This window comes from Amphiura filiformis, chromosome 2 (genome assembly GCF_039555335.1).
Source record: "Amphiura filiformis chromosome 2, Afil_fr2py, whole genome shotgun sequence".
In the NCBI taxonomy this organism is placed as follows: domain Eukaryota; kingdom Metazoa; phylum Echinodermata; class Ophiuroidea; order Amphilepidida; family Amphiuridae; genus Amphiura; species Amphiura filiformis.
The window spans coordinates 89,538,231-89,566,155 of NC_092629.1; the positions used below are offsets into that span (position 1 = coordinate 89,538,231).

Sequence of the window (27,925 nt, forward strand, 5' to 3'; positions counted from 1 at the left end):
AATTAATATAATATAATTAATTATCAAGCACGTGGTTTTATTTGAAACAAACTCATATTGACCATGAAAACGAATTAAAACAGCCGTCTCTCAACACGCGATAATAATTCAAAATTCCCGGGCGCCGAAATTGTCCAGTGCAATGACGTCCCATTAATACAATGAAGGCTGACAACAATTGAGCACAAATAACCATGACGTCATTGCACTAGACAATTTCGGCGCGGGAATTTTGAATATCGTTATTTAAGTTATTTAAGCAAATGTCGGTCACATTTGCGATAAAACGAGAGGATGCCAATTATCTCCAAAATGTGGCGTGCAAGTGTCGATTTGGTAATCACGTTATATTGATATGCAAGCAAAGAAGGTTTATTTTATTTATTCGTAACAAAAGCAAATGCTAATCTAGCTGTCAAAGCTGATATTTGGTTGGGCATATAATTATGCGCGACTCGAGTTTATTTTAAATGTTTATTTTTTGCAGTGATTATACTGATAAATGTTTCAAAGGGGGGGTACTTGAGACTGACAGACTACTCAAACAAACCAAGAAAGGCGATTGTTTAAAAAAAAAAAAAAAAAAACTTTTAGTTCCTGCTAGTTTATTGTTCAGAAACGCAAGGGATTATATGTGAGTTGATCTGTAACTTAAATTCATTGTTAAGTTTGATGTTTGAAGTCCCAATCAGCTTATTTCAATAGAGGTGGATGCTTGCTGTTAATAAAGGCTGGATACGACAAGATTATGGAACACCCACAGTGTGTGGAACATCAGGTGTTTTAGTGGTCTTGCGCCCCTCTCGCTTTATATGTCCTCTAATACCTATAATAGGCCTTCGACAGGGCTGTCAACTCTCACGCATTGGGCGTGAGTCTCACGCATTGGGACACTTTCTCACGGTCTAACGCCGTAGGTTGCATACTATCACGCCTAGGTAGTAAATCTCACGCAAAAAGCTGGAAAATGAGTAAAATGTCACGCATCGTTATGAATAATTTGTTGTTCCTACATTGGAGTCAGCAAATCCTGGTACGCCTCTGTCTCGCGCCAAGCAATTCCAAAAAGTTGACAGCCCTGCTTCGATGTTGTTAAAGTTCACATTTATGTGACAAAATATCAATCCAAATGGAAAGGTCCACTTTTTTCTGTAAAAACGTTGAAAGTCAGCCCTTAAATTTCAAAAGGTCAACTTTTGAGCCGATCGCACCCCAATAAATCCTGGCTTCGGGCCAATGTCGCCCTTCCTTTCTGACTTGTTTGTATCAATGTAGCTCTCCCTATTTCGCTTCCTCCCCCACGAACCAGTCTCCCCTCTCCCTCCCCGCATAGGCGTAGATCCCGGGGGGATGGGAGGATTTATCCGCCCCAATATTTTGTCAGGGGGGATGGTCCATACAATCATCCCCCCTAATGTTGACACCTGTATGTGGGTTTCTGACCAAATTAGCCTCATATTTGTCCATTTTAGCCCCCAAAGTGCAAGTTTTTCGCGCTTCGCGCGAATTTATTCCCTTTTTGCACCATATTTCAACATTTTTGCTTCAAAATGGCACAATTTTTCCCTCGCTTCGCGCGCATTTGTACCATAAACTTATTTTGTCGCCAAAAGGTGCTGAATTCACTATACTTCAAAAAATTTTTCCAACCCCATCCCCCCCAATGTCAAAAAGAAATCCACGCCACAGCCTCCCCATCACATTCTCTCTCCTCTCGTGTTTCTCTTTCTTGTCTTTCCGTCTCTCCTTCTCTCTCTCTCGCCCCCTCTCACTCTCACTTGTTCAGCAAAAACTTGTTTGGCTCTGCAAAAAAACTAACATTTAAAATAAACTTGAGTCTCGCATATGTGCCCAACCATAATCAGATTAGCAATTGCCATTGTTACGAATGAATAGAAGGGCATTTGAGGTCAACTTGTGAAATAAGCTGAAAATGAAAAATAATCTCAAATGAATATTTTATTGTGCGTGGTGTTTACTTCCATGGCTTTGGATGATTGAACCGTCATCCCTATTGTTTTACTTCTTACCAAAAGCAATCGCGAAAGCAGACCGTTGCGAAAACAGGCGAGACTCGTGGCTCGAGAACTGCCTTGTTTACTACGTTGACTCCCGGGGAGGGCACTCGAATATGAAAGTGACGGGGATGTGCGGACACGACTCCAAAAGTAGGGGTCATTCGGTGACAGACTAAATGAAGAAAAAAGGAGGTCTTTCAGTGAGAGAACAAACAAAATAATGGGTCACTTGGTGAGGATGATAAAATAGGGGCGGGAATAGGGGGTCATTCAGTGAGAGCATTCTTTTTTTTTTAATGGGGTCATTCAGTGAGAGCATTTTTCCCTGAAAATGGGGTTTATTTAGTGCTCGAGCATTTATTTGGGATGGTTGTCATTCAGTGAGAGCGTTTATTTCTAAAAATGAGGGTCGTTCAGTGAGAAAGCATTTTAAAAATGGAGGTCATTAGGTGAGAGCAACATGAGCTAAATAAAAAGGGGGTCATTCAGTGACAGGTGGTTTGAAAATGAGGGTCAATGTGGCCGCACATCCCCGTCACCTATTTTTAGGGAGTGCACCCCCGCGGGAGTTGACTTAATCATGTGTTAATTTATCTTGCCATGTCGACATCCATTTTTCATTAAGTCGACTTGGCGTGATAATTTATCTCCCCATGTCAATTATATTTTTTACTAAGTCGACTAGATGTGATAATAATTCATGTCGACATACAATTTTACTAAGCCGACTTGGCATGGCAATTTATCTTGTCATGTTGACATCTAATTTTTACTAAGTCGATTTGTTGTGATAATTTATCTTGCCATGTTGACATAGAATTTTTGGTATTATATTGATAAAAAGTTGACATGTCAAAATAATTTATCTTGCCATGTCGTCAAGTCGGATGGCACTTAGACGCTTCTTTATATGAAAAACATTTTAGTGCATGATAAATTAAATGACAAATTTTTGATTCATAATTCATCGTGAATTTGTCATGCACCAAACATTTTTAGTTATTTTGCTATATATATAGTATAAATATTGCAGTCCTCTTGAACTCGATAAGGACCTCTCTCTGTTGATACACTTTCAAACCGACCATCCGCTACAAACGACTGGAGGGCGGAGTCTAATTTGCCGTCTTTAAATTCCTCTGCTCTCAGTAGATACTTATCAGCCACATTGAATATTATTACCCCACCTAAAATAACAATGATAACAAACATACAATCATCAACTGATATCCACGAAAAAAACTGAGTTCAAATAATACCGTAGAATTCCGTCTACAAGCATATATAAGCCTCTAAACGAGTTTTTTGTTGATGAAAGAGACGAAAGGCAATACGGTGACATCCCGCTATCTCTAAGGTCCGATATCTCTAAGGTTCGCTATCTCTAAGGTTCGCTATCACTAACGTGTAAAGTCTATGGAGACAGAATCCCGCTATCTCTAATAGAGAAAAATGTTCGCTATACCTAAAAAAAGGTCCGCTACTTCTAAGGTTCGATATCACTAATTTAAAATAAGGTTCGCTAGTTCTAAGGTTCGATATCACTAATTTTAAATAAGGTTCGCTATCACTAATTTAAAATAAGGTTCGCTATCACTAATTTTGAATAAGGTCCGCTATCACTAATTTATTGAAGGTTCGCTATCTCTAAGGTTCGTTATCACTAATTCCAATAAAGGTTCGCTATACCTAAGGTTCGCTATCACTAATTTTAAATAAGGTTCGCTATCCCTAATTAATTAAGGTTCGCTATCTCTAAGGTTCGTTATCACTAATTTCGATTAGGGTTCGCTATACCTAAGGTTCGTTATCACTAATTTTAAATAAGGTCCGCTATCTCTAATTTTAAAAATAAGGTCCGCTATCTCTAATGTTAAAAAAGGTCCACTATCTCTAATTTCAAAAAAGGTCCGCTATCTCTAATTTCAAATAAGGTCCGCTATCTCTAATTTTAAATAAGGTCCGCTATCTCTAATTTCAAATAAGGTCCGCTATCTCTAATTTCAAATAAGGTCCGCTATCTCTAATTTTAAATAGCGCCCGCTATTCCTAATTTTATATAAAGCCCACTATACATCTCTAATTTTCAATAAAGTTCGCTCTTTCTAATTTAAATTAACTATCTCTGACTTAAAAGTTATTTTAAATAAAGCGGGAAAGGCGCCCTCGAGTTGAATAGTTTATACGGGTGAAAATATACACATAAAGTACACGAACTCTTAAAAAAAAAAAAGCCGTTTCTTAAACACACTAAAACTAAATTACAAGATAAAGTAGTCAATAGATAGAGAATTTTGTCATGCATATTTTCATGGCCTGCTACTATAAACTTGATGTGGGAGTTACCACCTGTTGATGGAAGCAGGCTGCGGTCTTCGGATGGCTGGTAAAGCTGCCATTCCGAAGCCTGATGTGTTATTGATGTAACTGCTTTATGGTATTGGTAGGATGTTCCAAATGACACTGACCCCAAAGTGACCCCTTTTGTTGGGAAAAAATCCTTGTTTTCCTTTCCATCACATGTTGTTTGGAAGATATAAATTGCATAAAGGACCCCATGTTCTGATTTTGATGATATCAATGATATATTTAAAGATGGAAGTAACTCGACGTATGGCCTAAAAATGCGACGACCCCTATTTAGCTCCTAAAGTCTGTGGAAAGGTTTTTTTTGGGTGGTATGTACCATTTAAGGAGCATTTCCATGCGTTTTCGTGTCTTTATCTATTTTTAAATAGATAAAGACATAAAAAATGCACGTGAAAAAATGAGGACATCCACAAGCGCGTGCATGGACGCCACCAGGTTTTTCGCTGTACGTGCGTTTGCCGGGAATAGGCCTACATTCCTTTCCAATTTAAAAACAGCTCCGATTTTGGAAGAAGCTAGAAACCTTTTAATATGAGTAAAGAAGGGTTTAAAAATATAGAAAACAATGTTTATTGGTGTTTAAATTACAAAGAGACCTTTCAATGTTATTGTTAGCTGTTTTAACTATTTTTTTTTTTTTTTTTTGTAATTTAAACTCAAGTTTTGGCCTTCAATTTTGATTAAATTGCATAAAAATTAAGGTTTTTTTAATAATTCATATAGGTTTCTAGTTTGCTCTATCTATACCAATGTTTAGTGTGTTCCAAATTATTACTAATAATCAAAGTTGAATTTATATTAAAAATATCACATTTGCTTATTGGACAAATCGGGTTAAATCCGATGCTGGATGGGTGGGATAGGCCTGTTTGAGTTTCAATTTTTGATGATAGTACTTTTATTCCTAACATCTATTGATATCTTCATGAAAATTGCAAATCAGCAAATTTAATGCGTTGAATTCGCCAGCGTGTCTAAAGTATATATAAAAGAAAATAACCCAAAAATTAATGATTGTGAAGCAGTTTCCGGCAAAAGTTTATCACGCCTATAGTCCCAACTTTGCATAAAATCGTGTTTTACAGCTCTTGTGAATGTGATCTCTATAAATTTGAAAATAAAATTTGAGCAATGTTTACGATTATGTGCGCATGAACATACGAGTTCAAAACGTGGTTAGCAGTCAGATGTAGGGTCTAAATACGGGAAAATCTGTCGCTAATTTTCTTAAAAAGTAGGCCTAAACCTAAAAATGTGGTGTCATTTTCAGATATGCGGAATTTTGTTCTGATTTATGATATCAACAATATTATTATAAAGTTGGAGGTAACTCGACTAATGTCCTAAAACGCGACCCCCTATTTAGCACGTAGATTTAGGGAAAAAAGTCTGAAATTAATTGGCAACTTCTGTATTAAATTCAGACTTCCGTCCCCCATGGTTCATTTAGAATTGGGTAAATGAATCATGAAAGTACTCGTCCTTCGGAGGGGACGTTAAGCCGTCAGTCCCGTGTGCAGAGAGCCATACCTGTAGGCCTATATGTATTTCGCAGCCAGTTTCGAAAAGAGTAGGGTGTTAACCCCTGACTGTTCCCAACCCGTCCCGGTGTTCAAATGGAACCCAATGGAAATAAGCTTCAATAGAGGCTTTCTTGGGTTATCCAGGGTTGTCAAAAACCCGAACAAATCAAATCAAATAAAAAAAATTAGCATAGATTATCGTAGAGGGCAGTACACAGCCCACTGTTTTTTGCCAGGCTTATTGACAATAATCGTATGGTATTGCATATCGTATGGATTCCCCATCTCTTTTCCCCTCCTCTCCCTATCCCCCCCCCTCTCTTTTCCCCTTCTCTTTTTTCCTCTCTCTCTCCTTTTTCTCCTTTTTCCCTTCGCTAGGGGGCGGGGGCCCAAATAGCGCTAGGGGGCGCAGGGTCTGAGGGGGCGGGGGCCCAAATAGGCAATTTTTGTCATTGTCCCCCTGCCCCCCCCCCCACCGCATCACCACCCGCCAGGCAGCTACGCCACTGGATCAGAGAAGATATTCTCTGGTTTGATCAAGTAAAATAGGGTGAATAAATTATGATGCATCAAATGGCTTCAATTGGAATTAATTTCCTTAATTTTGGAAAATTTTCAAACTTCCTCAGACACCTCCCCTGCATAGACAATAGTGGATAAACAAGTCGCCGATTTCGTTTTTGTCACCCGGTACTTTATGTTTAACACAATTATTTTATAGGCCTACAATTATAACAGAAAAAAACTTGTGCCAAAATGGTCCACCAAATGACTTTAATTAGGTCTTCATTTTGGAAAGGTTTCTCACTTCTTAGGGGGACACAACATACATGTATATCCCCAACACCTGAGCGCAACGCGATCGGCTATCAATTGTAGGCCTATTATACTGGTACGCGACGGTGAACTGATTCAAATCTCTTTCTGGGTTGTTCGGACCGGACCAGTATACGTACTAGCGATCTTGCAAACTTTATCATGTTTATTAAAATAAAATTACTGATCATAGCGAACCTTACAGTACATTAGAAATAACGGGTCCTATTTTAAATTAGATGGACCTTATAGCGGGCCTTATTTTTAATTAGAGATAGCGGGCTTTATTTTAAAATAGCGAATTTTATTTTCAATTACAGATATGAAGCGGGCTTTATATAAAATTAGAGTTAGCGAACCCTATTTGGAATTAGAGACAACGAACCTTATTTGAAATTAGTGATAGCGAACCTTATTTAAATTTAGAGATAGCGAACCTTATTTAAAATTAGAGATAGCGAACCTTATTTAAAATTAGATATAGCGAACCTTATTTAAAATTAGAGATAGCGAACCTTATTATAAATTAGAGATAGCGAACCTTGTTTGAAATTAGAGATAGCGAACCTTATTTAAAATTAGTGATAGCGAACCTTAGAGATAGCGAACCTTAGAGACAGCGAACCTTAGAGATAGCGAACCTTAGAGACAGCGAACCTTAGAGATAGCGGACCTTATTTGAAATTAGAGATAGCGAACCTTAGGGATACCGGGATTGTTAAAATTAGAGATAGCGGACCTTATTTTAAATTAGTGATAGCGAACCTTAGAGATAGCGAACCTTCAATAAATTAGTGATAGCGGACCTTTTTTAAAATTAGAGATAGCGGACCTTATTTAAAATTAGTGATAGCGAACCTTAGGTATAGCGAACCCTAATCGAAATTAGTGATAACGAACCTTAGAGATAGCGGACTTTTTTCGTAATTAGTGATAACGAACCTTAGAGATAGCGAACCTTAGAGATAGCGAACCTTAGAGATAGCGAACCGTAACCAGGCAATACGTGTTTGTACAGCTGTCTGCAATCCCTCAGTGATCGAGTATAAATTCAGCTTAAGGGATCTGGAATTAGCGTTGTGAGCGTTTCGACAGTATTTTTTGTGGGACATGAGAGCACAGCAGACATATCGAATTGCATTCTGAATACGAAGAATGTCTTTCTGATATCAAATAATTTTCATTTTTTGAAATTCACGATATAATACAAATTTTATGGCAAATTATTAAAATTTGATATTTTTTACATTTTGATATATTCTTAAAGTGTATGTAGCTGGGAGGAAAAGCCGACGATCAATTGAAAATGTTGACCTTTCATATTGAAGATATGGATTTTTTCCCCAAAAAGGCCTAATTTGTTGGGTGTTTTGGGGAAAAAAATCCATATCTTCAATACGAAAGGTCAAAATTTTCAATTGATCGCCAGCTTTTCATCCCACCTACATACACTTTAAGTATAAATCATCAGATTTATAAAGTTTATTTCGAGTACTGTTAAATATCAAAATATCAATTTTTAATCATTTGCCATAAAATGTGTATTACATTGCGAATTTCAAAAAATCAAAATTATTTGATATCAGAAGGACATTCTTCGTATTCAGAATGCAATTCGATATGTCTGATATGCTCTAATGTCCCACAATAAACGTTCATACCCCATCCCTTAAGGGTGTGGTGGTGAAATTTTCAACCTACCTGGCTTTAGAATTCGAATCATTTCAGGCAAATGTTCAACTCCAAGATGTCCGGGAAGGAATGAAGCCGAAAAGAACAGGGCGTCATAAGTATCTTCAAAAAATAATGATGAAAAGCGAAAACTTAAGGCTGGTTGGAGGGCAGCTGGACCTATCGGTGTTTGCACTTAGCTATTCAGACAAATAAATCTGACACACAAGAGAATGGTATGGGTAATATAACGCTAGAACTATATAAGATTTTTTTTATCCGTCATAAAAAAATGCGCTTGTTTACGCCCAAACGACCTAAGCTAATTGCAGATCCTTTGCGCTCACTTTAATGACAACATTTTTTACCCCATCACCTTACCCGGGGGTACGACCGGCCATATCAAAAATGACCATCGAGTGGTGGTGGGGGGGGGGGGTGAGGCCCACCATTGGTTTCTACAGTAAAATCATTGATTTTCATGTCGCTCTTCTAAAATTATTCCAAGAGCTACTGACATTTTATTTGTAAGCTAGGTTGAAATAATCGTTTCCTTTTATATTTAGGAGAAAATTATGTAAAAATCGAATGTTCGTAGAATTTTTTGAAAAATCAATTTGCGTACACTTTTGTACATAGCCAGAATTGTCCAAATTTTAACAGGCGCGCTCACATTATGACGTCATAAAGACATTATGTCAAGTGGGGATTGTTTGTACTTATTTTGGTATCACTGGAGATAGAGGAGACCCACAGCTACACAGTGGTATCAAATAACGGTATATGACGTTTATAATTGAAAGCTGGTGGGAAAACAACTCCCTTCCGTAGTTCGTGTTACAAAATATGGTTCGGTAATACTTCTGGCGAGACGTCACAAGACAATTCTCCAAATAAAATATAACTGATATTAATCTACGATGTTACAAGGCCCGCCGATTACGAGCTGATCAAACTATAGTTTGACAACCTTGCAACGTACTCGTTTTGCAAATATTCGTTTTGAACAGTCTAAATAAAGATTAGATTGCACTACAATCTATGATGTTTCGTTTACGCATCAAAATAGGTCATGGTCATGGTGCTGGGACTTTTGGACAAAACATCCTAAATTCTGGAAACCATCTTTATTTGAATTGTTATCATTACATGATGATGATATGATATGTGATCTTTAGTCTGCACCAAATAGTTGTGAGGTAGACTCTTTTCATGCTCATTCACCTGTGTGAATTCACCACGTGAAATAGAGAAAGGGTTTAATAACCAATTAAGAGCAAGCTCTGAAATCCGTAAACAGTCTCATTTGCATAACAAGGAACCACTTAAGAGCCAACACCCTTTATATAAATTTAGTTGATTCCTGGTTTCTCATGATTTAATCAAACATTAAGAACGGTCAAAGGTTCAAATGCATTTTCTGAATCCTTATGAATATATGGTAATGGAATAAATAGGTATGGGTTTTCAGACAATTTAAGCAAATTTTGACATATGAAACTGTCTCTGGTTGCAGTGAAACTATGCCTCCCCCAAATGGTACCAAACCCCCCTTTTTCGGTTCTTCGATTTCAAGAACAAATTAATATTAACTTTTATACATATTTATTATGATGTTACGACAATCCATACCATCTTGAATATCAAGTTGCTTATCGGACTGGAAAGCGGCACAATAGATATGTTTGTAGATATTCTTGATTTTGGCAATATCCAGCATTCCCTGAGATGGTTCCAAAGCGTCTATGTTTGTAAAACCCTGCTGAAATACCTATATGAAAAAAATATGATGAAAAGTGTCGAGTTAGCACGCATTACCATTTTGCATATCGGTGGAATGCGCGGGTTATTTATTAGTGCAAATTAACGAGGTCGAAAACATTTTTTGTTTGCTGGGGTAGCACCTTTTTGTTGAAATTTGCCAAGACTTTGTACACAATACTTGCACAGTATTACTTACATATTCTGCTCCCGCTCCCGTTCCAGCACCACATTCAAGAAGTCGAGCACTTTTGTCGGAAACAGCTCTAGAAACAGCTCTTGCAAGGTGTTCTCTTCCCGGATTAGAACGAACCAATCCTCGAGTCTGTAAGAAAAACATAAAGAGTCATGAAGGGAGAGCGTTGCCTATAATATCAGTTTAGAGCATGAGGTTCCTATTTCTGAAAAAATGCTGCAATAGCAAGCAATCCGCCGTAGAAGTAGTGATGCACAGCGTCACCACCATGTCAATAATTACATTTGTACAGACGGAATCAATGTGTTCTCTTCCCGGATTAGAACGAACCAATCCTCGAGTCTAGATTTTGTAAGAAAAACTCAGAGTCATAATGGAGGACGTTGCCTATAATATAGTCTGTAGGTCTATACCTTTCTCTAGTCAGTAATTTAGATATTGTATTTTATTGTACTTTTTATTGTAGAGTATTTGAGCATAAGGTTGCTGTTTCGGAAACAAACGCTATTCAAGTTCAATAGCAAGCAATACAACACGTCAGGTGGACTTGCGGTCTTCTTTTTTTGGGTTTAACCACAACCCACTTTGTCACCCCACAGAGACCACAGTGTGGGGGTTTAGGTCTCAGTATTATGTGTGTATATCAATGGATGATTGATTGATTGATTGTTCATTAATCGATCAATTGATTGATTGTTGACTGATCGATGTACCTGCATGTCATGATGATTGACAACATAGTAGCTAGCCACCCGTCTACCCGTCATTTTAGACGTGCAGTTTGCTCCTGGGACGGGCAAAATTTGACAAATGCTACATTATAAATGTAGGTGTTGAGAAAGGCTAATAAGGAGTCTGCGAGTTCAGGGACTCTTTTTTTGTGTGGCCATTTTGGACTCTGTAAATCACAAATTGAAAGTGATCAAACTTACTTACTTACTTTACTTTAATCCACCACTTTTGCCTTTCATAGCGTCGTGGGAAATGTAACTTTCTTTCCTGGGCGAGTCGGGTAGCCTCACTCATGGGAATCCCATAACTTGCGAGTACTTCCTTTACTCCATCTGCCCACCTCTTCCTTGGTCTTCCTCTAGCCCTAGTTCCTGTTGTTTTGCTGTTATATGTTCTTGATGCAGGTTGGCTAGGGGCCATTCGCATAAGGTGACCGAACCATCTAACTTGTTGTTTTGCAACATATTCTGTGATTGGTGTGGTGCCCACCATCTTCCTGATGTCCTCATTCCTGATTTTATCCCTCCTTGACTTATTAGCTGCTCTTCTTAGGCATCTCATTTCACAGGTGATGAGCTTTTGGGTTGTTCTTTTGTTGAGAGTCCATGTTTGGCACTGGTAGCAGAGAGTTGGGAAAAATATGGCATTGATGAGTTTTGCTTTTGTATCCATCGGTATTGCAGGATGTGTAAGAAGTGGGCCTAGTTGGTAGATAATATTATTGGCCTTTTGACATCGTGTCTCTATTTCTCTGGTGATACTTCCATCCTCAGAAAAGATACTTCCCAAGTACTTAAACTCCTTTGTCTGTTTAAGCTTGCTGTTGTTGATGGTGATCAAAGGGTCCGATAAAAACTGTACATGGACTCCTTAATTTTACGATGCACGGAGGCGTAAATCAGTATACCCAGCAAACACAAAAACTTTAAAATAAGTTATATTTTGGCTTTTGGTTTAGGTAAAAACGTTTTAATAACATTAAAATGTCGGGTTATATAAAGGTCATGATGACGTTTTAAAACGTTTTGTATGAAAACACACTACAACAATATTTTTAAATGTTTTCAAAAATGTTATTGTAAACTATTTTTGCAAACATTTTTGTCAAATATTGTGCCAATACTTAAATAACATTATGTTAAAATATTTGAACCCAGCAAACACAGAAATGTTCTTAAAATATTTTTTTCAAAACCTTTTCATAACATTTAAATGTCGGGTTATAAAGGCTATGAAAACGTTTTTAAAACGTTATTGAAAATATTTTGGGCAAACATTTTTCGCAAAATATTTTTTCAACCCCAAAATAACATTCTGTTTAGAATGTTTTGTATAAAGTTTTCAAGAATGTTTTTGGAATGTTTTTGGAATGTTTTTGGAACGTTTTTGGAACGTTTTTATACCCTTTATATAACCCGACATTTAAACGTTTTCTGTAAAACATTTTTGTTTGCTGAGCAGTAGATTATCAAAAAATGTTTTTAAGGTTATGAAAACGTTTTATACTCTTAATATACCCTTTATATAACCCGACATTTAAACGTTTTCTGACAACCTTTTATAACCTTTTGCGAATGATGTCGAAAACGTTTTGTGTTTGCTGGGTAAGTATCGTTGATTTAAAATAAAAAAATAAAAAGATCAGTAAATCTTCCGAATTGCCATAGGCCAACGACACTAATAATTTCACTGGAATATTTGACCAGGTCCATAGTTTAGAATTTCGGACAAGTGGACTCCTTAAATTCTCGTTGAACCCCTAAAATATTGGTTTTGCAGATACCAAAGGGTCCAGAAAAATTAAATTGGACACTTTGATATTTTATACTCGCGCTACCCCTGCCCAGATTTGCAAAACAAGGGCATAGCAACACATATTTGAACTCTTTGAAGCCTAAATGGGCTGTCGAAGTCTCTCAAATGTTTTAAAAATCAAATTAGGACAGGCAATATATTCAAATGACGGGCAAACCTCAATTGCTATAGCTAATCTTTAAAATCTCAATAAAGGACTGCGGCTTCTGTTAGCAAGTCAACAAATTAAGGTTGATCTTAACCCTGGAATTATGGAAACTTTAACTGCTAAATTGATGGTCTGAAGATATAAAAGATATTTAGAATAGCAAAAACTTGATGAATCCATCTTTGAAGTTATATTTAACTGCTCAGTTTTGGAGAACATCTCCCAAAACTGATTTTTGACCCAAATTTCTTTCTGGAAAAATATTCTTGATTAAAAAAAAATCGTGGTTATGGTTTCGCTACAGTACGGTATACGTGGTGTGTCTTGAGAGAGCTTTTCAGTGATATGACATTCTTGACATAAAAATTCTGTTGAGCATTAGTAGTTAAGGTAGACTTTTTCGTACGCTAGGTCAAAGGTCACGATGACGTCACTTCCGGGTCAAAGGTCAACCGAGGTCAAAGGTCATGGGTCAAAGGTCACGATGACGTCACTTCCGGGTCAAAGGTCAACCGATGTCAAAGGTCACGGGTCAAAGGTCACGATGACGTCACTTCCGTGTCAAAGGTCATCAGGGGGTCAAAGGTCGATTTGCATATTCATGAGATGGGCGTGGCTTATATGAATATTCATGAGATGGGCGTGTCTAATTTGAATATTCATGATGTGGGCCTGGCTAATTAGCATATATGAATATTCACGAGATGGGCGTGGCTAATTAGCATATATGAATAAAATTTTGAAAAAAAATTTCAAATAAAATTTCAAAAAAAAAAAAAATTTCTAGAAAAAATTTCAAAAAAAAAATTTCAAAAGAAAATTTCAAAAAAAAAATTAAAAAAAACAATTTCAAGAAAAAAATTCAAAAAAAAATTTCAAAAAAAAATTTCAAAAAAAATTATAAAAACATTTGTGAAAAAAAAATAGAAAAAATAATTTTTTTAGAGTGACCCTTGACCCTGAAGTGACCTTTGACCCGAAATGACCCGTTTTTGTTCTAGAAACACCGAAATTTTAAAAATAAGGGAAAAAATGCCTAAAATAACGCGTCGTATCGGGCGTGTTACGGAAGGTATCGGCTTCAAACTCGGTATATACGGTAAGGGTCGAATTACGAGCTATCCGCGGGGGTCGAGGGGGTCGAAAGGTCAATGCGCTTAAAAAATTAATTTTGTCTAGGGAAATGTCGTATTTTTCGTTTTATATTACGTATTGAGGTAAAACTCCCTCACCATGCTACACGGAAGCAACCCTCGACCGGGAAGTGATGCTTGGCCCGGAGCGACCCTTTGACGAACTTTGATCCCTACGTGTCCACGTACTCGTATAAAATGACTTATGATCGGCGTGACATAGAACTGGATTAAAACCAGTTAGAACCAGTCCTACCACCTCCCACTACCACCATCACATACAGCAAAATACACCAATGCGTCGATCGCGTAATGAAATGATCGATCGCGTAATGAAATGCGTCAAAGCGTAACGAAATGCGCCGATTGCGTAACGAAATGCGCCGATTGCGTAATGAAATGCGTCAAAGCGTAACGAAATGTGTCAAAATGCGTCGATCGCGTAACGAATTGCATCAAAATGTGTCGATCGCGTAACGAAATGCGTCAAAGCGTAACAAATTGCGTCAACAATGCATCATTGCGTCCTAAAATACGTCAAATCGTAACAAATTGCTTAAATTGCGTAGTAACAAATTGCGTAAAAAATGCATCATTGCTTCCTAAAATGTGTCAAAGCGTAACAAATTGCTTAAATTGCGTAACAAATTATTTCAAAATGCGTCAAAAATAGAGTGACTCTTTACGTAATTTAAATCTGACATCGTTTCCGGTACAAAATGGCGCACTTCCGATACAAAATGGTGGAACATTTCAAAATGCACTTCCGGTTGACCTTTGACTCGGAAGTGACACTTGACCCCTTAATTGCGTCTTTACGTAACAAATTGCGTCAAATTACATCCATGGCGAGACAAAATGCGTAACGCGAAAGGGATGTTAGAGGTTTAAAATTGGGGTAATAACGACTAAAAGCGGCGATATTTTGTTTCTCTACTTTTTATTATCTTTAAAAATATTCGCGGGTTAATCTTCATCGTCTTCGCCCATGGTGGATTCCTCAACATCTTCATCATAATGGAACAGCCCATCAAATTTAGAGCGATGTTTAGCCATCGTTCTCAACACGGCTTTATCCACCTCGACGCCATTCTCCATTTTCTCCTCGAGATCGTCCGCGATCTCCGCGTAAACTCTGTCGTCTTTGAGAAGCGCGTGGCTTCGTAGAAACGCGCTGTACCGCTCGAAAAAGTCGCGTTTTACGGCCCATACCGTTTTCAAATGGGCCTTTTCCCTCGCCATCTCCGGATCCATGCCGTCGCCGACGTACTTTTCGTATTTTTCCCTCCTCATATCTTCCGTGGCTTCTTTAGCTCCCGCGTACCATTCCCGATAAGCCTCGTTGTCTTCCAGTTCGTCGCCGGATTCTCTGTCCGAGACAACCTCCGAGTCGTTATCGTCGGACTCCTCCTCCTCGTCTTCATCATCATCCTCTTCTTCTTCAAGGTGTACGTGTCGCTTGTGTCTCTCGAGATCGTACTTGCGCGAGAACGTCCTGCCGCACACGGAGCAAGGGTAAGATTTAAAAGTATTCATGTCGACTTTTCGGAAGTTAGGATCGAAATGATCGAAAGGTTTAAAATGACCGACTTATATACTAAACTTTTGCGTTACGCTAATCATTACGCAATTTACGCATTAAACTGCTTAATCAACGCATTTTAAAGCAATTTATTACGCTGTGACGCATTTCAATACGCAATTGACGCATTTTGTTACGCTTTGACGCATTTTGTTACGCTTTGACGCATTTTGTTGCGTAACTGACGCAATTTGTTACGCAATTGACGCATTGATTAGAGGTTAATAACTGCGCATCGGTTATTTGGAGGGCATTGTGAAAAATCTAAACATTTTGCCTTTGAACCGAGGAATATCCCGAGGGCGCAGCCCCGAGGATATTCCGAGGTCCAAAGCAAAATGTTTAGATTTTTCACAATGCCCGACATATAACCGATGCAAAGTTATTAACCTCATTCATAACCGTCACTTTGATCTTTTAACTTTACAAAATAACACAACATTTTCCTCAAAAGTTTGTAAAAATAAACAACTCTTACATCTTCCCTTTCCCAAAATCGATCAGGCTAAAACAAAACGACCAATAACAAAAGTGCGTATCAGAATCTGTGCAAATATGGTAGCGCGCAATCCAAATACGGCAGCCAGCGCGCGCGCAGTTCGTTGGACGCACAATACGGCGCACGCAGAAGTCAATTGTGTCAAGGATTCTCGAGTACTAATATACTATAGGATAAGCCACTCGTTTGCGCAAATGAAGTCATTCATTCAGCCTATGCGCCTTCATGCATGTGATGGCCTAGCTGGGCCCGGTACGTGTAGGAGTGTATAACCTGTGGAAGAGATGATGCAATGTTTACGTCATCGTTTCCAAAAAAATTAAATGGCGAAAAACGGCGAACATTTGGTCGAATCTTTCTATTACTATAATATCGTGAAAAACCAAATAGCTGAGGAGTTAGCTCAATATGCTAGGAATATATTCTGTTCGAGGACCCTATGACGAGACTGGCTAAATAAGCTGTATTTTTGCTGGAAGGGGTCCGAAAAATTGGCAGTCGATGGGCGCCATCTTGGATAAATTTGGTGTACTGAAAATGCCCAGCAACTGTCAATCAAATACGAACTTGTCAATTGAATATAGGATAAGTCTGTTCCACCGTGGCAGAAGTACGCACAACGTTGTTGTGCGAACCGTGCGTAAATTTTAGGCTAAGGTGCCTGAGCGTTACCAGGACGTTACTAGGTGTACTGAAAAAGCCTAGCAACTGTCACTCAAACTGCCGATGTGTCAATTAAGTTGCCGTAAAGTGACTTCAATTTTTATACAGGGTTTGAATACGAGTGTCACAGCCCTGATTGTGTGCGACATTGGAACAATTACGCATTATTTATTATTTATTTATTTTATTCATATTTATCCAGGGTAGCCCAATTCAGCCGATAGCTGGTCTTACATGGGGCCCTGCAATACATTTACATAACATTAAAAGGCAACAATTTTCAACATGCAATTTATATAAAATATACAACTATTAGTTACAAAATTAAAATACAGAAATATATACAATTTTCAAAGTAGAATAGAAATACATCATTAACAAGTACATGCTCAATTTTTTTAAGACTTGAATCTTTGCTTGAAAATCTGCACATTTATAGAACTTCTTACATCATTACTCAGTTTATTCCAAACCTCAACCCCACTGTATGAAAAAGATGATTTAAAGTACCCAGTGTCATAACCATTTGTGCAAGGCGGTAGAGCCAATAAATTGGACGCAGCTTGTCTGGTGTTCACATTATGTTTTTCATGTACATAAGAAAACCTGTTGATAAGGTACTGTGGTGATATATCGTTAAGACATTTAAACATTAACAGTGATTTGAAATACATTGCACGATTTGGAAGTGATTCCCAACCTAATATAGGAAACATTATATCAGAAGACGTAAGGTAGTTGGCACGCAATATTATTCTAGCACATCGCTTTTGTAAAACACATAATTTACGTACATCTTCATTGAAGCGACCAAACCAAACTACACTGCAATAGTCGAACTGCGGTTGGATAAGAGCCTTATAGGTCTGTCACACTACGACGGACTGGATCAACGTACATCACCGAATACAAAAATATTTTATTCGGTGGAAAAATCACCAGTCCGGCAGAAGATTCGGTGGGATTTTGGGTCCGATTCCCGTTCGTCTCTCTATGCGTTGTGGCCGCTAATAATCCTGCAGGCGTCTTATATCCGATCGTTCAACGTCCGACAAATGACCGGATTTGGGGTCCGATTCCCGTTCGTTTCTCTATGCGTTGTGGCTGCTAATAATCCTGCAGGCGTCTTATATTCGATCGTTCATCGTCCGACAAATGACCGGATTTGGGGGTCAACGTCCTACAAATGTCCGGATTTGGGGGTCCGATTCCCGTTCGTCTCTCTATGCGTTGTGGCCGCTAATAATCCTGCAGGCGTTTTATATTCAATCGTTCAACGTCCGACAAATGACCGGCGAATCCGTGGCATGTGGCACCAACAGGGACGTCCACCCTATCAGAAAAGTGGGGGAGGAGAGGGTGTTTGAGAGGGTTTTTGACCCCTTAGAGGCAGTGACGTAGCAAGCACTTTTTCAGAGGGTGAACAAAGTGGGGAAAAACAACTTTTAAGGGGGAAAACTTTGACGAAAATGGTCAAATATTGGCTAATAAGTACAAAAGGGCTACAAATCTGATATATCAGGGCAACCAGCGTCCGGGGGCAATAGACGTGAGAAACCTTTGGACAATGAAGGCCCAATTGAAGCCATTTGTCATTTTTTGGATCAATTTTAGCACTATTATTGGGTACTATTTTAGTTTGAAACAGCCGCAAATTGGTGAAACGAAAGCCCAATTGAAGCCATTGAAAAGTTTTCACCATTATGATTATTGTATAATATAAACAATTATTTTTAAAATAACACGTGGATGTCCATAGCAGAAGCAAAAAGGAAGACTTGTCCATTTTTCAAAATGAAGGTGCAATTGAAACCATTTGCATGGGCACTGTAGGGCCTATTTACATTATTAGGCCTAGGCCTATTGTGTAGAAATTTAGTTTTAAAAATGGAAAATTTGGTAAATTGTTTTTGGTGCATCATTTTTACACTATTATTGCCTTAACAAAAAACAAAGAAGGCCCGAACTGAATTTGCAAAATTTAAAATGTTACACTGATCCACTGACATCACTTAGATAAGACTTCAGACTCGTAATTTCAGGTAATACATGCATGGATTGATATGTTAAAGTCAGTTATAGACCTAAGTCCGTCTTAATACTGATTTTTGTGACAAAATGTCACGGGCCCTACATATCGACGGGCCGGCAGTATTTTTCACAGGCTTTTGGACCAAGGAACCACATTTAAGCACTGCCTATAATAATCACAGGCCTATACTTAGGCTTACTATATACTATCCTGGGCCTACTCAATAACGTACAATTTAACCTTTTCCATGTTTTCTCTTCTTTTTCTTTCTTGTCAATCACTAAAACTGGTAGGAATTTGATATTGCGTCCTCTACCCTTCAGAAAGTACCCTCCCTCAATACTACTTACATGCATGGTCCTACTAAATTACGTGCAATTTAACTTTTCTCTTCTCTTCTCTCTTCAATTTTTCTCACTTTCTTTTCTTTTTCTCTCCTTTCCCCTTTTTCTTCTTGTCAGTCACAAAAGTACTGGGGCAATATGATACTGCGTCACACACCCTTCAGAAAGTCCCCCCATGATCGATGCACATGTTCGCCATAGGCCTACATCCGGCACAAGCGCCTGCGAAACCTTGCAAACACCTGCGGTATATAAACGAAAGAATAACGAACAAACCCAGGGTATTATACAGAACAGTACGAACACACATCGGACAACTTCCGAACATGTGTATTCGGTACACTCCGTTTCAAGTTTTGTGCATGCACAAAACTTGAAACGTATTGTCGACGGACTAAACAAACATCACCTAACACGAAACGCATTTGGCGGATAATAGCAGGACATATGAAGAACATAAAACGAACATTGACGAACACTAACGGATTTGCTAAAATACCATCTGTTTTTTATACGGAAGACCGATCCGGTGTAGTGTGACACTAACACGGTCTGGGTCAACGTACATCACCTAATGCAAAAATATGCTATCCGGTGGTGAAGGCCTCACAGGAACGTATTTACAACGAACACGGGCCGAGTGCAACGAACAAAGAACAAACATGAACGAAAGGAGAACGAACAAACTCCGGCAATATGCAGCACCATACGAACACACATCGGATAAATACCGAACATGTGTATTCGGTACACTCCGTTTCAAGTTTTGTGCATGCACAAAACTTGCCGACGGACTTAACGAACATCACCTAACACGAAACGCATTTGGCGGATGATAGCAGGACATACAAAGAACATAAAACGATCATTGACGAACAACAACGGATTTACTAAAATACCATCCGTTTCTTGTACGGAAGACCTATTCGGTGTAGTGTGACAGAAGCATTATATAAAACATTAAGAGTGCGAACGTCAAGAAATGTTTTTAGACGTCTCAAGAGTCCTATTTTACAAAACAATTTCTGTATGACTGAATTAACATGATCGTGCCAAAGTAATTTAGAATCTATCTTTACACCAAGACATTTGGCACTATGAACTCTTACAAGTTGACAATCATCAATGGAAACTGAAAAAGCAGAGCATTTATCATTACGTAACTTAGGCTCACTACCAATGAGCATAACATTTGTCTTATCAGTATTAAGAAACAATTTGTTTACATTTAACCATGCCTTAATTGCAGAAAGATCGTCAGTGAGCTTTTTAGAAATAATATCAGTATCAGTACCACTGACAGACAGAGTGGTATCGTCTGCGTACATAGATATTTTCCCATGTGATATTACATTTGGCATATCATTGATAAAAATCAAAAATAATAATGGGCCCAATATACTGCCCTGCGGAACACCAACTTTTATTTCAAGAGAATCAGAGACAATACCCTTAAAAGTAACTCTTTGCTTTCTACAAGATAAATACGATGCAAACCATTTAACTGTATCTTCAGATGCCCCAATATAATGGAGCTTTCTAAGCAAAATATCATGATTTACGGTGTCGAACGCTTTTCTAAGGTCGATAAAGTGAGGTCAATTGTGAGATATTAATGACCTCGATTTGCGTTCGCGCTGGTTCGCGTTTTCACAGATAATAAAATATGATTGGATCGCACGCATCGCGTTTATTAATGAGGTTATGAATTCATTTTGTTGTATGTGGTGGTGGTGGGAGGGGATAGGAGAACAGGTTTTATCCGGTTCCATATCGCGATTCCCCTTCACAATCGGAATACGAATACTCCACACGGGTCTACGAAAGAGAAATATTCATGGTCAAAATGCACTACATTACCCAGCTCTTTGACTCATTTTGAAGCATTTTATCGTGCAATCGGTGTCACTTCCGGGTCGAGGGTCGCTTCCGTGTAGCATGATCAGGGCTTTAAGTTTTACCTCGATATGATATTTCCCTAGACAAAATTAATCATCGTCCTTTCGACCCCTCGACCCCCGCGGATAGCTCGTAATTCGACCCTTACCGTATATACCGAATTTTACGCCGATGGGTTTCGTAATACGCCCGATACGACGCGTTATTTTAGGCAAATTTTTTCCCTTATTTTTAAAATTTCGGTGTTTCTAGAACAAAAACGGGTCATTTCGGGTCAAAGGCCACTTCAGGGTCAAGGGTCACTCTAAAAAAATTATTTTTTCTATTTTTTTTTCAAAAATGTTTTTATAATTTTTTTTGAAATTTTTTTTGAAATTTTTTTTGAAATTTTCTTTTGACATTTTTTTTTGAAATTTTTTTGAAATTTTTTTTGAAATTTTATTTGAAATTTTTTTAAATTTTATTTTGAAATTTTTTCATTTTTTTTCAACTTTTTTCAAAATTTTATTCATATATGCTAATTAGCCACGCCCATCTCGTGAATATTCATATATGCTAATTAGCCACGCCCACATCATGAATATTCAAATTAGCCACGCCCATCTCATGAATATTCATATAAGCCACGCCCATCTCATGAATATTAAAATCGACCTTTGACCCCCTGATGACCTTTGACACGGAAGTGACGTCATCGTGACCTTTGACCCGTGACCTTTGACCTCGGCTGACCTTTGACCCGGAAGTGACGTCATCGTGACCTTTGACCCGTGACCTTTGACCTCGGTTGACCTTTGGCCCGGAAGTGACGTCATCGTGACCTTTGACCTAGCGTACGAAAAAGTCTACCTTAAGGTGGCTGTGTACTCTCAGACATGCATGTAGTAAAAGTGCAATAACTTTGTAATTATTCGCGCAAAGTATACATTTTTATGAAGGCAAGACATCAATAAATCTTAATATAAATACAGATTTGGGGTAAAAACAACAAGTTTTTGGCAATATTTGTTAGGTACATCATAACAAAAAACATTCTTTCCAAAATATTTTATTTTGTTTTTAGCTCAATCTTGAGGCTCCATTCCAAAAACGGTTTTTTATTTTTTGATATTGGCCTTATTTTTTGAGATATTGACCATATAAGGCATCAAAATGAACTTTTAAAATTCAAAAACGCCTATTTGCACAAAATGATGCCCAAAATCGGAAATAGACCAAAATATAAAAAAATGAGAAAACCGTTTCTTGAGTCGATCATGCTTTTTACGATGATCATATTTGCTTACCTATAGATGCTGTATTTATTGAGTTATCGTGTACCTAAATCGTCATTTTACCGAGAAAATGAACATTGAAAGAATGGCCGTTGAAGTTTAAAGTGGTGACATTATGCACTTTCATCGAATCTTACAGGAGAATGCGGCAGTTTTCGTTTTTCTACCTTATATAACGTGAACATCGGGTAAATCCACAGCCCCTTGAGAGGTTTGAGCGAAATCCATTCATAACTTGATATTTAAATCGGGGAAAGAACTTGAAAAACCCACATTTTATCAGCTAAAACGGAGCCATTTGACCGCTAGGTTTTGTGAAATCAGTGCTTCCGTGGTGCTTCCATAAGATGCGCCGCGCATGTAGGTACGCGTTGCGTATGCGTAGCGTATTTGTGCGTTAACAAATTGCGCGATACGCAACGCGATGCGCGGTTGCTCGCGTGTACCCTGCTGGTACAACAAAGATTTTCTTTCCTTTTCAATTTCAAATACGAGTGGAATAGTGAAATAAAATCCTTAAAATATTGCAGTTGGAGTTTACAAATCTGGATTTTCATTCCTTAAATTTATAAAAAACATAACAAAGTACAAACTTATCAAAAAAGCTCAATTTTGCGAAAGAAACCATGTCTAGAGTACACAGCCGCGTTAAGAAAACCTAAGGCACAACATCGAATTTGGTCTCATAGAACTATCGGTACCTGATTAGGTACCGATGATTCTTAACTTCACTCCCTGGAAATTGTATCAAGTACAATAATTAACAGTTGCAAAGTGTTATTGTTTTTCATTTAAATAAAAAATACATGCACTGTACAAATGTTCAGGGTACGATAGAAAGAGCCATCTGTGCCTTTTCGGGTACCGATAGCGCAAAGGACCAAAAAGATGTCGTGCCTAATCCTAACATTAAAATCTAACATTGACACTACTTTCATGAGTTGGTTGGCGGAATGCGGTTGCAGGGAGCCTCAGCTATTTCCTTTTCTTTTCAAATCAACGATGAAATAAATAAAAAACACAAACCTCCTCAAATTCCTTGGCATTCTTATTGTAGAATTCTATCAGTTCCTCAGCAGTACCTTCCTCTCCAATTTTGGCCAACCCATCGCGTATCCGTTGATCACGTTCCTCAACTTGTTCTTTCACTAAATTATCGCCACCATCGTTCAAATCGTTTGATTTATTCTTTGACAACATCGTTCTGATTCTCACCTGCGTGGATTGAAATGATGTGTTAGGCTATTTGAATCAGGGCCGTTCCGACCATCAGGCCAGGTAAGGTGGTTGCCTACGGCGGCAAACGTAGAGGGGCGCAAAAAAAGGCGAAAAAATAAAAAATGGGAATATAGAAAGGAAAACAGTTGTGGGCGGTATACAAATAGGTCAAAACCGATGAGTTTTCAAGGGGTACCCCCTTAACACTTTTTTGGTATGCTTAATTGGTAGGGCGGCAGGGAGAGGCTTTGCCTAGGGCGGCAAAATCCCTAGGAACGGTCCTGATTTGAATGTACGCATAGGGCTGTATAACCATACTAAAATTCTTGTCATTTGATTGATTGAATTCACGTCCCACATCAAAATATATAGTTAGGTATCTTAATAGTCTATAATACCAATGAATACGTCGATAAGAATAGAAAAAGAAAAAAAGTATCGGTATAGTTCCGGCATGTACGGGATAGCATCCGGTAGGTATTCTGGAGCTATCCGAAAATATCCGCTAGCGGATACTAGTTGGATACTAGTATCGATATAGTGATCTTTGTCGTTTGTGTGTTAATAACATCATCATTAACATGATCATCGTCATCATCTGTCATCGTCATCAACATCATCATCATCATCATCATCGTCGTCGTCATCATAATCATCACCATTTCCTCCACATCACCACACCAACAAAAATATAATTACGTGGTTTTCAGGTCACCAACAAAAATCTGAAATTGGTCTTGACATGATTTTTTTCACCACCTGTAGGTGACATTACGAACTATTTGTATGCAAATTTTTAAGTAACTACCTTTAACAAAACAAAACTTATGACCCAGGCCCAACGGGTAGAACTTTTTGAATGACCCTCGTACGTATATCAATCAATTTGCTGCAAGTCCTCAGATAAAATTAATATACAAAATATGTAAAATCAGGTTTTATTACAACGTATCTAACATAATACAAACACTTTACTGCTAAAGTCTATTTTGAAAATAAATATTGTTGTTATCAAAATTGCTTCAATGGCAAAATTTCTGTAGGTTTGCGTGTCGGATTCTCATCCTGTATTTTAGGTACTGCATTTATTCCTAAATTTTAGGTATACTCCATTTAGCATACATGTAAATATTAATAGTTTATTTAAGGCCAAGAAAAAGTCATTTAATAATAAGTAAATTAATTATCTTTTAGGGCCTTATTATACGGAAGCATATTAGTGCCAAAAAAAAAAAAAAAGAAAATTAGAAATATTATTGCGAATATTCGCAATAATTATTGCGAATATTCGCAATGTTATTGCGAATATTCGCAATGTTATTGCGAATATTCGCAATATTATTGCGAATATTCGCAATAATTATTGCGAATATTCGCAATGTTATTGCGAATATTCGCATGTTATTATGCGAATATTCGCAATAATTATTGCGAATATTCGCAATAATTATTGCGAATATTCGCAATAATTATTGAGTATAAAACTATCGACAGTAGATAGCTGGTGCAAAGTGTGAACATAAACCTATCTAGAGTAGATAATGTGTGAGTAAAAACCTTTCTAAAGTAGATAGCAAAGTGTGAATAAAACTATCAACAGTAGATATCAGGTTATGAGTATGACAGTAGGCCTATATATAGCAGATATCAGTGTGTGGGAATAAAAGTATCTTCAGTAGATAGTAGGTGTGATTATTAAACTATCTAGAGTAGATAGCAAAGTGTGAGTATAAAAGTATATTCAGAAGATAGCAGGGTATGAGTGTAAAACGAGCTAAAGTAGATGGCAGGGTGTGCGTATAAAAGAATCTTAAGTAGATGACAAGGTGTCCGTGTAAATATATCTACAGTAGACAGCAAAGCATGAGTATAAAAATATGTAGAGTAGATAGCAGGGTGTGAGTACAAAACGTTCTAAAGTAGATTTCAAAGGGTGAATAAAACTCCCAACAAGTAAAAAATCGGGGTGTGAGTATTTATAGTAGATATTAGAGTTTGAGAATAAAAGTATCTTCAGTAGTAGGCTGTGAGTATAAAAGTATCTTCAGTAGATTAGAGGACGTAATTATAAAACTATCTAGAGTAGATAGCAAAGTTTGAGTATAAATGTATCTTCAGTAGATAGCAGGGTATGAGTGTAAAACGAGCTAAAGTAGATGACAGGGTATGCGTATTAAAGAATCTGATGTAGATGACATATCTAGAGTAGATATCAGGGTTTGAGAATAAAAGTATCTTCAGTAGATTGCAACATGCAAGTATAAAACTATCTTCAGTAGGTAATAAAGTGTGAGTATCAAACTATCTATAAAGTTATAGAACCGTGACGCCGAAGCATGAAACACCGATTGCATTAATAAGTAGGCCTACATAATCAAACTGGTGGTGTGATTATTGCGAATATTCGCAATAATTATTGCGAATATTCGCAATGTTATTGCGAATATTCGCAATGTTATTGCGAATATTCGCAATGTTATTGCGAATATTCGCAATAATTATTGCAAATATTCGCAACGTTATTGCGAATATTCGCAATAATTATTGCGAATATTCGCAATGTTATTGCGAATATTCGCAATGTTATTGCGAATATTCGCAATAATTATTGCGAATATTCGCAATAATTATTGAGTATAAAACTATCGACAGTAGATAGCTGGTGCAAAGTGTGAACATAAAACTATCTAGAGTAGATAATGTGTGAGTAAAAACCTTTCTAAAGTAGATAGCAAAGTGTGAATAAAACTATCAACAGTAGATATCAGGTTATGAGTATGACAGTAGGCCTATATATAGCAGATATCAGTGTGTGGGAATAAAAGTATCTTCAGTAGATAGTAGGTGTGATTATTAAACTATCTAGAGTAGATAGCAAAGTGTGAGTATAAAAGTATATTCAGAAGATAGCAGGGTATGAGTGTAAAACGAGCTAAAGTAGATGGCAGGGTGTGCGAATAAAAGAATCTTAAGTAGATGACAAGGTGTCCGTGTAAATATATCTACAGTAGACAGCAAAGCATGAGTATAAAAATATGTAGAGTAGATAGCAGGGTGTGAGTACAAAACGTTCTAAAGTAGATTTCAAAGGGTGAATAAAACTCCCAACAAAAAAAAAATCGGGGTGTGAGTATTTATAGTAGATATTAGAGTTTGAGAATAAAAGTATCTTCAGTAGTAGGCTGTGAGTATAAAAGTATCTTCAGTAGATTAGAGGACGTAATTATAAAACTATCTAGAGTAGATAGCAAAGTTTGAGTATTAATGTATCTTCAGTAGATAGCAGGGTATGAGTGTAAAACGAGCTAAAGTAGATGACAGGGTATGCGTATTAAAGAATCTGATGTAGATGACATATCTAGAGTAGATATCAGGGTTTGAGAATAAAAGTATCTTCAGTAGATTGCAACATGCAAGTATAAAACTATCTTCAGTAGGTAATAAAGTGTGAGTATCAAACTATCTATAAAGTTATAGAACCGTGACGCCGAAGCATGAAACACCGATTGCATTAATAAGTAGGCCTACATAATCAAACTGGTGGTGTGATTATTGCGAATATTCGCAATAATTATTGCGAATATTCGCAATATTATTGCGAATATTCGCAAATTATTGCGAATATTCGCAATGTTATTGCGAATATTCGCAATGTTATTGCGAATATTCGCAATGTTATTGCGAATATTCGCAATAATTATTGCGAATATTCGCAATGTTATTGCGAATATTCGCAATATATTGCGAATATTCGCAATAATTATTGCGAATATTCGCAATGTTATTGCGAATATTCGCAATGTTATTGCGAATATTCGCAATGTTATTGCGAATATTCGCAATGTTATTGCGAATATTCGCAATGTTATTGCGAATATTCGCAATAATTATTGCGAATATTCGCAATAATTATTGCGAATATTCGCATGTTATTGCGAATATTCGCAATGTTATTGCGAATATTCAATAATTATTGCGAATATTCGCAAAAATTATTGAGTATAAAACTATCGACAGTAGATAGCTGGTGCAAAGTGTGAACATAAAACTATCTAGAGTAGATAATGTGTGAGTAAAAACCTTTCTAAAGTAGATAGCAAAGTGTGAATAAAACTATCAACAGTAGATATCAGGTTATGAGTATGACAGTAGGCCTATATATAGCAGATATCAGTGTGTGGGAATAAAAGTATCTTCAGTAGATAGTAGGTGTGATTATTAAACTATCTAG

At 37.4% G+C, this 27,925-nt stretch overlaps 1 protein-coding gene across 1 annotated transcript in view; it reads right to left on the minus strand.

The window, feature by feature from the left end:
• Window positions 1–1,944: 1,944 nt before the first annotated feature.
• LOC140146807 (methyltransferase-like protein 27) overlaps window positions 1,945–27,925 on the minus strand; it is a 70,883-nt gene continuing 44,902 nt past the window's right edge. The window contains exons 2-6 of the mRNA XM_072168687.1: window positions 23,503–23,691; window positions 10,359–10,484; window positions 10,031–10,169; window positions 8,429–8,521; window positions 1,945–3,205 (exon numbers count right to left, since the gene is read on the minus strand). Coding sequence (XP_072024788.1) covers window positions 3,018–3,205; window positions 8,429–8,521; window positions 10,031–10,169; window positions 10,359–10,484; window positions 23,503–23,676 — 720 coding nt within the window. The 5' untranslated portion in view covers window positions 23,677–23,691 and the 3' untranslated portion in view covers window positions 1,945–3,017. The remainder of the gene's footprint in view (window positions 3,206–8,428; window positions 8,522–10,030; window positions 10,170–10,358; window positions 10,485–23,502; window positions 23,692–27,925) is intronic.